This window comes from Berghia stephanieae, chromosome 8 (genome assembly GCF_034508935.2).
Source record: "Berghia stephanieae isolate SIO BIC M18660-M18661 chromosome 8, UCSD_Bste_1.3, whole genome shotgun sequence".
NCBI lineage: Eukaryota > Metazoa > Mollusca > Gastropoda > Nudibranchia > Aeolidiidae > Berghia > Berghia stephanieae.
This window is the reverse complement of record NC_088367.1, coordinates 41,630,946-41,643,445: the sequence shown is the minus strand read 5'-3', so window position 1 is coordinate 41,643,445 and position 12,500 is coordinate 41,630,946. Positions and strand designations below refer to the sequence as shown.

Here is a 12,500-nt window from a genome sequence, read left to right as displayed (position 1 = left end):
CCATTTGTAAAAATAGATTCCTCCTGTATAAAAATGTTGATTTTTCTTCTTTTCTTTAATAATATGATGGGTACTATCGAGTGAACGCATCTGACCTTTATCTGCAACAAAATTATTAGGAGGAAGAGGGGCGGAAGAGGCAGTGACCATTGATTGTGGTCTTGTGGTGTGCCACTCGCCTTCAGACCGATAGGTAAATTTCTCGTTTTTGATCACATGAAATAAAATCATCAACCCTTTAAAAAAAAAATAATGAAGAAAAAGAAAACATATAGAAGGAAAGAAGTTGACGTCACCCAGCTCTTTGTTATTATTTTTAGATAACCCGTCCGGGATTTGTTCTCACTGAATCAGACTATTAACGTTAAAGGTTACACACAGTTTTGTGAGTGTTGTTATGTTAATTTGACCGGCGGATGTTGTGAGTATTTTACTAAACACATGGCATTAATAATACGCGAGTTGTCCTCATAAGGTATTGGATGAATTTCAAGTAGGTAAGGGAAAGAATCTGGGATAATCGTTTTACTCAAATAGCGTTCGTAGGGGTTACTTCCCTTGAACTGAGGAGCATTGCTTGTGGGTTCGACCTTATCAGGAAAATAGAGATGTGTTGCTCCTTTACTATGAAAAATAACTTCTTCTTGATCTCTCTCTCTCTCTCTCTCTCTCTCTCTCTCTCTCTCTCTCTCTCTCTCTCTCTCTCTCCTCTCTCTCTCTCTCTCTCCTCTCTCTCTCTCTCTCTCTATATATATATATATATAATATATATATATAATATATATATATATATATATATATATATATATATATATATATATATATATATATATATATATATATATATATATATATATATAAAATGATTATGTCGCTCCGGGCTATGACGGCCGCAGTCTAAATGCCAATTTAATGAAAAAAAAATGGGTGCCCATACAATCTGCATTGTATGAACTGGAAATTTGATCCCATATGTATTCAGCAGACAGGAAGCGCTTTTAGTATGATGCAACCTTGACCGTATGGAACCTTGTGTCGCCCCTTGGCCTAGGTTTCTTCCCTTGTCACAAAAGTCAAGCAAAATTAAACTCGGTCAGTTGCCGGATGGGTGACAGTGGAACATTATGGTTTCACCGTTGTATCTCTAGGTAAGGCACTTGGCAGAAATTACCACACTTGACTCAGGTTTGAATGAGTACCTGGCTATAGGCAGTGACGGATATTGTAAAAGTGTTAGTACAAATGACGCCAAACAGGCTACTGTTGTATGAAATGCAAATATTATGGTTCCATATGACCTGCTGGGGGAGAAAATGAAACATTGTTAAACGCAATGAGCTTGGTAAATTCTTGAAAATGCACTATACATAAATGTTCATATTTATCCATCTAAATGTGCTTTATAAATATGCATAATTAATGCATACATATTTATCTTAACTTTTTCTACTTTTTTTTGTTGTCAGAACCAAAAACAACAAAAATCAAAATCTGAATAAGGATTTATAAAAAAGAAAATGAAAAAAGAAAAACAAACACAAAACAAATAAAAACTATAACGAAGAATAATGGACAACGAATCGAAACTGGGAAACGCAATGTCGTTTGAGAACATAAAACACGAATCTGGTGGTGTGCACAACCAACGTAGGAATGAACTGAACAGTAGCGAGAATAACACGACCATGGTCGGTAGTATCGACACCAGCAACGAAGTGCCAGAGACCAGCAGCAACAACAGCCTAGATCTGTTCGCCCAGTGCCAGAACTATCTAGACGTCATCAATGTAGCCACGGAATACCAGCAAGCCATCAAAGAAGAGTTGAGAAAGTTTTGCAAAGTATGTTCTTTTTTTTAGTGGTATTTGTCATCTCTTCTTCTTCTTCTTCTCCCCCCCCCCCCCCTTCCTCCTCCTCCTCCTCCTCCTCCTCCTCCGCCTCCTCCTCCTCCTCCTTCTCTTCTTCTCCCCCGCCTCCTCCTCCTCCTCCTCCTTCTTCTTCTGCTGCTGCTGCTGAGGCCCTGTGCTTCGCCAGGAGCCAAGATCCATGTCAAAAGGCAAGTGAATCGTATTGAAACTATGAATTTAAATAGGTATATGATATACACATGGTCTGTTTGATTGTTTGTTAGTTTGTTAGTTTGCTTTTTTTTATCACGGTTTCTTTTAATTTCAGCTTCAACGAGCAATAGCCCAGAAGAAGAACAACCAGGTAGAGCGCCTGAACAAGCTAGTGGATTCCAAGAACACCAAATGCCAAAACAGCCCGAGTTGGGTACTGGGCGCCATACAGTCCATGGTCGACCTCTTGACCCAACAGGCGAAGGCTCACTGTTCAATCACGGAGACTCTAGGAAAACAAACAACGAGAATACAGGTGCCTGTTCTGGGCGATGGAGTTAGGATTTCGTCTGGTCTGGGTCTCCCCCCCCCCCCCCCTCTCTCTCTCTCTCTCTCTCCCTCTCTCTCGCTTTCTCTGTGTGTGTGTGTGTTCTAACCCATCTTTGAGGCAAAGTTTATTTTTAACTCTCACATTCTTCCATATGATAAATTATTCAGATACGAAGTCTTCCATCTCCGCACGGTCCTCAATTTCCTCCTCCTCTTCTTCTTCTTCCTGTCTTCCTCTTTCCCTTCTTTTACTTCCTCCTCCTCCCCCTCTTCTTCTTCTTCTTCTTCCTCCTCCTCCTCCACTCCTCCTCCTCTTCTTCTTTTTGTTCCTCTTATTCCTCCTCCTCCTCCGCTTTCTCGTTTTCTTCCTCCTCCTCCTCCTCCTCTTCCTCCCCGTCTTCTTCTTCTTCTTCCTCTTCCCACTCCTTTTCCATCTCTCCCATCATCATCATCAACATCATCATCATCATCATCATCATCATCATCATCATCATCATCATCACATTGACTCGAAGGCGACATGTCTCGTTCTACACGGTCACGGAACATTTGTAAAGCACTTTGAGCACGTTTAGTGGATATTGCTCTATATTTATTTTAAAAGCCCAAGCTAAAAAAAATGAATTATTTCACTTTATAGGTCATATTTACTCTTTATATTTTCGTTGTTCGGCTATGTCGATCAATGGTATGACTCTCGCCTTCGGATGGGATGGCCATGGGTTAGAGTTCCGCTCTGAACGACATATAGTTGAGTCCTTGGACAAGGCTCTTTATTCACATTCTCCCACTGTATTCAGGTGAAAATTAAGTACCTGGCCATTTACAGCGTTGTCTCTGTCCGAAAAAAAAGTGTAATAACACATAACAGGCGTCATGTCTCGTCTTACATGTGTAATTTTGCTCTTGGCTAGGGATCCCATGTAAAGCGCTTTGAGCATGTTGAGTGGATATTGCGCTATATAAAAGCTCAATATTTTTTCATAGTGAAGGAGAGTCACGTGTGAATTTTGCTGATATCGTCAATCAAAACACACAAGTAATGCTCCTCCGTTCAAGGGAAGTAACCCATACGAATGCTTTTCCTTTTTTAAAATTCATCTTTTTCTGGCTGTTTTCAATGACGTTTCTTTTCGTCTATGTTTAAACGTATAATGATGACATCATTACAAGTATGGTTGTCATATTGATCTTCTTTCATGATCCAATTCACAAACTAAAATGAGATTTATTGAAACTCATTTACAGAGTATTGGCTTCCAAATCAGTGTTTAATTATGTTTCTTTTGTTTATTCCTATGATTTATTTTACCACATAACGACATGAATTATTTTTTTTTTAATAAAAAAATTGAGCTTTATTTAGCGCAATATCCACTAAATGTGCTTAAAGCGCTTTACAAGCGGTCCCTGGTCAACAGCAACATTTAACATATAGGACGGGACATGAGGCCTGTTAGGCGATATTACAATTTTTCGGACAAAGACAACGCTGTTAACGGCCAGGTACTCATTTTACACCTGAGTGCGGTGAGTGAATGTGAGTAAAGAGCCTTTTCCAAGGACTCAACATGTAGGACGGGACATGACGCCTGTTAGGCGATATTACAATTTTTCGGACAAAGACAACACTGTTAACGGCCTGGTACTCATTTTACACCTGAGTACGGTGAGAAAATGTGAGTAAAGAGCCTTTTCCAAGGACTCAACTATGCGCGGAGCGAAAGCGAGTGTCATACCACTAGACCACATAGCTGCATTTAGTGTAACATAATCAGTTTAAATTTATCACCAATATAACTGTGTGAGAGAGGAATTTACATGGTTAAAAAAAAAATACAAAACTGACAAAACCGAGAATAAATCAAGAAAATTAAGTGCCATTATGATAATAATGCAGAGGAACACAGATGCACACATCTAGATTTGATATTAATTAAAATCAATGCAATACTGCTGATGAGTTTTGAAACACGAATATTTTATTCAAGTGCATCTAAATTTAAGAGCATTCAAAATTAGATCCACAGTCTGCGATATTATAGGAGAACTATTAACCACAAGAATATAAAATATAGACTGATGTTTAGAAAGACAACTTATTTTTCTAATTAAAATGATAAAGTCAAAGGGACAGTAACTGTTATAAGACCATACATATCCATAATTGCCCCTATTGGGCACGGCACTGCCTGATATCAGTTCACATCCACTTACCCCACACTTGTAGCTAGCAGGGAGGGTTAATGGCTCCTGGGGAGTATCATCTGAAATTGACACTGATTCCACACTGTGAGTGAATATTGCTCTATATAAAAGCTCAGTTGTTTTAAATTTTAAAAAGATTTTTAACCCCGAAATAACACCAATCTGAGAGGAGGTTTCACATGTTTGCTCTTCATTTCATTTTATACCTCTTTATTCCCATCACAACACCTCTCACTCTTCATCTCTACAACCTCCATGTTTCAGACATTTCTAGAGTCTCACCAACAAGCGATGAACTCTATCATCCAAGACACCAACTCATCTCCACATTCATCGCATCCTTCCTCTCAGTCCCCGGACATGCTAGCGGGGTCAAAGGAAATGACTCTGACCAGCCGCCCTTCGATAAACATCCTAAGTCCACGACAACGGTCGCCGAGAAAAAACACAACGGATAACAAGAAAAGAGGAAGTGCTGCAGCCACGGAAGGAAGTCTTGGGAGTCACGTCAATGAGCCACGCCAGCAGCAGCAGCAACAACAACAACACCATCAACAAGAGCAGCAACAGCAGCAACATCATCAACAGCAGCAGGAGCTCCATCTTAATTTGCTCAACGCGCTTCCTCCGCCACCAGTATCCAGAAGACGGTATCAACAACAGATACTTCAGCAGCAAATGCAGCTTTGGCGCTGGCCTGAAGCCGACGTTGATCTGGAGAAGGAAGAGAACAACAGCAATTTCTACTCCATGAATGATTTTCTGGGAGCCACTCTCGTTTACGAGAAAGTTCGTAAAGATCGCATGCGGTTGGCGAATAGAGTCGAATATTTAAATATGCAGTAAGTCATACGAAAATGTTTCGTTTACATTCTCTCTAAAGGTACGTTCCGTCCATAAGTTGATACTACATTGCGGCCTTGAATGAGAATTGACAATTGCACATGAATCATGATTTCATTATAATTTTACTGCTTGGTCGATATCAAGCAATGAATCTAATATTATCATCACCTCTATCTATCTATCTATCTATCTATCTATCTATCTATCTATCTATCTATCTATCTATCTATCTATCTATCTATCTATATATGCGCGATTGTATCTCTCTCAACCCTATTTATTTCCCTAGTTCCTACATACCTTTTAACTAACTTACAAGATCAGTCAGTCTCTCCCATTGTCCAGCCCCTTGAACGAGTTTAGTGGATATAAAAGCTCAAATTTTTAAACATTATTTTGTATGGATTATTTAGATACTCAGAATTTAAAATGAAGTGAAAAATATGAAGCTTTGGTTACATTTAATTTATGTTTTATTGACGGCTAAAAATAATACAGTTTCTAACAGTGACAAAAACTAAATATTTTACTTTTTTTTTCACTGTTTTAAATTGAAATTCGGTTTTGATGTCATGCTGTCTCACTGTGACATAATATTAATTATAATGATGTACCGATTTCAGATGCTAGATCATATCATTTAGTCTATCTAACAAAATTAAAGATTTAAAAATTAAGATATAGATCAAACACTAATTACTCTATCAACTGATGGAAATATAGCGACCAAACTAAGTCATTATGGCCCATTTAGACGTTCAGTTAATGTATCCACGATCGTACGGGTATCCAGAAAATGGAGGCGCAGTGACAACAACAACAACAACAACAACTAATAATAATAATAATAATAATAATAATAATAATAATAATAATAATAATAATAATAATAATAATAATAATAATAATAATAATAATAATAATAATAATAATAACGCCTACTTTCCACCAAAAGTGCTCGGACGCACATATACATATTATATGCACATGCGATATATAGGAATTTCATTCAATAAAATCAATAAAAGCACTCACAGAAAACTGAAAGGAAGTATGTACTCTGTCTTCAAAGAAACTTTAGAGGAGGACAGAGAATTGCGGTGTCTGGCTGGTGTCTGCTGAAAGAGTATTATTTCACGCAGAGGGAACAGAAAGTGCGAAAGCACGTCGTGAAAATTTTCGAATTAGGAATCAAACGGTTCAAGTGTAGGTAAGTAGATTAGCGGAGAGAGCGATTCGGATTGTAGATAGAAAGAAGAGATGACAAGTAGCTTGTAAACGAAGACCATGAACTGATGTCTGACAGTTTTCAGTCAGTTTTCATCATCACTTCGCCTACAGTTTCTGGATATCCGTCCAGATGTGGATGAAATTAACCGAACGTCTGAATGGGCCATTAGACTTAGATCTGATAATAGGTTCTAAATCATTCTCCATCAATGCCTTTCCCAAAGACACGACACAATCGTTGCCCAGTTGGAAGAGGCAAAGACTGTGATGAGCAACATTCAAGACGTGAACAACGGCAAGCTATGGAGCTGGGCGACACAGTCAAAATTGGGGGTAAGAAATTTTAATTTTTTGTTTTTATTTATTTATTTTTGTTGTTGTTGCTTTTGGTCAGTTCACTCTGCATAACTGGGCACTTTTGAAAATGGAATAAGAGTTCGCCATTATTCGATGTGCGTTAAAGTGGAGTGAACTGTAGTCATCGGGAAGAATATGGTGACCAATGGAGCAGGAGTCTACTTCTCTTTTGAAGCTCTTAGCGGATATCAAGCACTACTTGCTATCCTTTGTCTATGGTTTTTATGAGCGTATAAACTCTTAAGTCATCATCTATATTATTATCATTATTGTTATCATCATCATCATCATCATCATCATCATCATCATCATCATCATCATCATCATCATCACTATTGTTATTATTATTATTATTATTATTATTATTATTATTATTATTATTATTATTATTATTATTATTATTATTCTCATCATTGCTGTTATTGTTGCTGCTGCTGCTGCTGCTGCTGCTGCTGATGATGATGATGATGATGATGATGATGATGATGATGATGATGATGATGGTATACTTTGTTTAAAGAAAAATTATGATAGTCGGTCATGAAAGGCCTTATGAATAAACATTTGAATTTGAACTCGAACCTCACCGACCACGCGGTTGAGCTCTGTCACTGTTCTCCCTCACCAATCAACAGGGTTGCCAGTAATTTGGCACTTTTTGATTATGCTTGGCAGGAAACAATTCGGTTGGCAAGTTGGCACTTTTTTGGCATTTTTGGGGACAGAGAAAATTAATATAATATTTATATTTTTATTATACATAATTAGAAAGAAAGAGCGTGTCAAATCTTACCTTTCAATTCCCAATATTTGCATGTTCGTTTTGTGATTTCGTTCTCACATAAATTTTATTATTTGCCTACAACAAACACAAATCTGGCTTCAGCCTTTCCGGTTCCAGTCTTAAGTCTTTAACAGGTTTTGAAACTGAAAGTGAAACTGTTAGGTCTAATTAATGTGGCTTCGAGTTTGATATTTCTTTGGTGTTTTATAAGTCATAGTGGTCAACACCAGGTAAGCCAGCATTTTGTTTATTCTTGAATTTACACGTGTAATATTTCACTATTATGAGTATGTGTAACAAAAATCCCTATTTTGAAAGGTTTGGCAAATTTTCGAAGCATTTGGCAAGTTTTTGTCACATATTTGGCAAGTTGTCCTGAAAAAAAACTGGCAACCCTGCCAACCAACCATATTATTATGTACCCACCTTCTCGGTGGTCTTCCTCTTTCCTCAACAATTCCCTTCCATCATTGTCTTTTCAGGGGTATTATTGTGTGGCTATGTGGTATTGTGGTATGACACTCGCTTTCGGCGCATAGTTGAGTCCTTGGAAAAGGCTTCTCACACACATTATTCACCCTACTCAGGTGTAAAATGAGTAGATGGCCATTAACAGGGTTGTCTCTGTCGGAAAAAAAAGTTGTAATATCGCCCTAACAGGCGTCATGTCTCGTCCTTCATGTTACGTATTGCTATTGGTCAGGGACCCCTTGTAAAGCGCTTTGAGCACGTTTAGTGGATATTGCGCGATATAAAAGCTCAACTTTTTTCGTTTTAAAAAATTATTTCTTTTTCATATGGCCGAAATGTGTAAATTTTCAAATTTTATATAATCTGATATTTTACAGGAAGATATCAAATTGTTCAAGATCTCCTTTCTGGTCACGTGATGTTAATGTTGCTGCTCGAAGCTTGAAGAAATAAATAACAATGTGAAATTAAATGTAAGCTTCAATTTAAGGTACGGAAAAAAATATAAAATGGATGTTTCGGGTTTCCCCTTTATCAACAAAACAAGATGAATGTACGAAAACAGATAAAATGGACGTTTCGGGTTTCCCCTTTATCAACAAAACAGGATGAATTTCCCCTTTATCGACAAAACAGGATTCATCCTGTTTTGTTGATAAAGGGGAAACCTGAAACGTCCATTTTATCTGTTTTCGTACATTAAATTGAAGCTTACATTCAATTTCACATTGTTTTTTATTTCCGGTCACGTGATAGGGTCAAAGGAAGATTCAAAATGATTTTGATAACGCTTCGCTTCTCTTAATTTTTTCTCTCTCTCCATCAACCAGGATCTCCGTGGACGGAGAGAATTCCTTAAGAACCAGAAGGATCAGATTAAGGAGGAATTAAATCAGGCACAACAGGCGATGCGAGTCTTTGAGCACAAGCACAAACGTGAGATGGAGCATGTTTTGATTGTATTTGATTCCACCAAAAACAGGTAGGAACTTTAAAAAACAACAACAACCCTCCTCCCCCCCACCCCCCAAACAAAAAAAAAAAAAAAAAAAAAAAAAAAAAAAAAAAAAAAAAAAAAAAAAAAACAAAAAAAAAAACAAACAAACCAACAAAACTCGCCCCCAAAAACACAAAACAAAAAAAAAAAAGAAAAAAAAAGAAAAAAAGAAAACAACAAAGAAAATAAAACAAATAAGAAGCGATCGGGATTACCCAAAAATGCACTGCTATTAAAAAAAATAAATTCGGACCAGTAATTTTCCAGGGCCCTTCCCGTTATTATAATAATCTACTAGTACTAGACAAATTAGCCGAAGAAGAAATGGTTCATTAACCAAAGTATAGCAAATAACATAACTGTTACAAATACAAAGTTACGAACCTATTTAAAATATTGTTTTCTTTTGTGCTTTTCCAACTTACAATTGTTTTTTTCTTTCAGATTGTTTAAAAATATTTTCAAGGAGGAATAATGTGGAAAATTTTTGCTATTATTGTCATCGTATTTTCTTCGTTTATTCGTAAAATGAAATACAACAGACCAGGATAGGATCGAATGGGAAAGTGCCTCAACTAGTTAACTGCCGTTCTCTGGAGAAATCGTATTAAAAAATTTGGCCAGAAAACTCGTTCTTCAAATATCGACCGATTGAAATGACCCTCATCTTGGCAAAAAAAAAAAAAAAAAAACCTCTCAAACCTGGGATTTCGCGAAGTTTTCAGTAACGTTCCAGGTTTGAGCGTTTTTGTCAATATGAGGGTCATTTGAATCGAGGGATATTTGACGGACGAGTTTTCTGGCCAAATCTTTGAATACACGTCTCTCTGGTGTACGATAGTTGACTGGTTTTTAAAAAATTGAGCTTTTATAAAGCGGAATATCCACGTAACATATTGAACGAGACATGACGCCTGCTCGGCGTTATTACATTTTTCCGACATAGACAACGCTGTTAATGACCAGGAACTGAGTTTACACCCGAGTGCGGTGAGAGAATGTGAGTAAAAAGCCTATTGCACTATATAAAAGCCCAAATTAAACAAAAGAATCTGAACTCATCTGTTGTGATGCACTTGTCTATATATTCTAATCTATTATTTCAGGTATGAGCGATCTCTGAAACAATCCCTATCAATCCTCAGAACGGCAATCATGTTTGAGGATGGAAACTTTTTCGCGGATGGAAACTACACGGGAATCGGCATGTGGGACTCTTTCGTAAACGATACAAAGCAATCGAGATGCAGTGATCTCCAAACTAACAACGGCTGCTTCAAGACCTTAACCCAAGAGGGAAAGGTGGACGACCAGATTGGCCAAAGAACAGCAGAGGATCTGTCCAAAAATCACAATTTTTTGAGGAGAAAACAACGAGATGTGGCCGATATTCCGTCATCTTCTGTTGACCCAAGTGAAAGGAATTGTATTCTTCCAGACTCCAAATGTTTCCATCCCCCCACTGAGGGTCATGACACTTGTGGATTCAAGGACATAAAATGTAGCGTTCCGGTCACTGCGTCTAATTTCTGTCGGGGTTTGGTGGGCGCTATTGGAAATGACGATAGCGTCATGCATTCCACCTGTGTTGACGGGGACTTTGGAACCAAGATGATGGACGCGCAATTCTTTGGATTTGGATGCTCCGGGGATTTCCCCGTGAAATTTCTGAACAGACCACAAACCAGGTACGGTGAAACTAAACGGAGCAGCTTTATTGGATACGAAAGTAATGAGGATGACTTTTACGATGATGACGGTGGGGACGACGAGGTTGACGACAGCGATGACGAGGACGATGGAAACAACAATAAACAGGAAAATGTCTTGTCCAATAAAACTAACAATCACGATCTTGGAAAAGCGATTGTTTTAAAATCCGTGCCGGATACACGAGGGGACATGGCGATGGTATCTGATAAATTGAATGTGAAGTATAGTTATAAGCAGGCACAAGTCGATAAAGTGTTGGATACATCAAAGTCACGACTTGAGAGCGAAAACGATGCAAAATGTTCCAAAGAAACGACATTAAAAAGTGATTTGATAAACCCCATTATCCCTCAAAATATAGATGTAATAAAAGGGAGAAGCGACATGGAAATTATGATAAAAACTGATGGTGGTGATGATGGTGATGCTAGTGATAATGATGGTAAACGTGACGATGCCATATTAGCCAGGAAGGAAAATCTAGAGGAAGAAGTAAGGATCAAAGGCTATATAAACAAATACCTCAGAAGATTGGGAACACATGATCCGATCAGTTCCATTGCAAGAGCTCGCGGTAGCTTGGCCCCTGTACCATCCGCCAGGAGAAGTCCCGAGAGCATCATCTCTAACCACGGGGGTCCCATTACAATCACACTGAGCAAAGAAAGCAAGCAAAAATTACGCGTGTGCACAGTGCATCCGATCGCATCACAATCGATAAGCCCTAGTGGGCTGGGGATGGGTGTGAATCTCGATCTCGATCTTCAAGCACCATCTCCAAGAAGTATTCGGCATTCTCGGTCAGTTCACTCAAAGTCTAGCAAAGTGATGGCGACGAGCTGTCGACACGAATCCCATATGCTGGAAAATAACGAAATACAAGAGCAGCGCTCCATTGCCCAATCTGATGCTGGTTACCAATATTACCAAGGACTTCTGGAGACTGGAGGAGAACAGTTAGGCACCCCGAAAAAATCGGAAAATGAAAATGGAGGTAGAGGTGATATTTTACCATTGACGTCTAAGCAAAAGAACACGGCATCTATGGAAGCCGTTAGTATCAAGGATTTCACAACGCTATCAGAAAACAGGAATTCTATCAAACCAAATGAAGCAAAAACACATATAGATGTTGGTGATAATGAAACAATCAGTAACGGAATCAGTTGCAAACCCACATCTCCCTCACGTGAAGAGGAAGGGATTCCGTCGAATTCTACGGACAGAGGTAAAGAGTGCATTGGCGCTGCCCTTGCGTCTTCGGGTCACATTCATTCAGAAGCAATAAAACTAGCACAAAACAATAATGTTTCAGTAAAGAATCAATTGATGAGCATGGGCGATACAGATTCAAATAGTCGCGAATATCAAGAGATCCCGGATCTAACAGAACCTCCAAAGACGATTGCCAGCAACGGAAATGCCAAAGGAATCGCTGACGCTCCTGATGAGAACACGACTATCGTAGGTGAAAGTATTATCAAAGCAGCAAGCACTGTCTCAT

At 38.3% G+C, this 12,500-nt stretch overlaps 1 protein-coding gene across 4 annotated transcripts in view; it reads left to right on the top strand.

The window, feature by feature from the left end:
• Positions 1-12,500, top strand: part of LOC144978696 (uncharacterized) — a 14,421-nt gene that overhangs the window by 1,321 nt on the left and 600 nt on the right. The window contains exons 2-8 of one of the 4 annotated variants that reach the window (XM_078925105.1): positions 82-193; positions 1,467-1,841; positions 2,176-2,376; positions 4,863-5,440; positions 6,899-7,007; positions 9,117-9,268; positions 10,429-12,500. The exon at positions 10,429-12,500 is cut by the window's right edge and continues 600 nt beyond it. In XM_078925105.1, coding sequence (XP_078781231.1) covers positions 1,569-1,841; positions 2,176-2,376; positions 4,863-5,440; positions 6,899-7,007; positions 9,117-9,268; positions 10,429-12,500 — 3,385 coding nt within the window. In that variant the 5' untranslated portion in view covers positions 82-193; positions 1,467-1,568. Of the gene's footprint in view, positions 1-81; positions 194-1,466; positions 1,842-2,175; positions 2,377-4,862; positions 5,441-6,898; positions 7,008-9,116; positions 9,269-10,389 lie in introns of all 4 variants that reach the window. The other 3 variants (XM_078925102.1, XM_078925101.1, XM_078925103.1) reach the window with 3 other exon arrangements.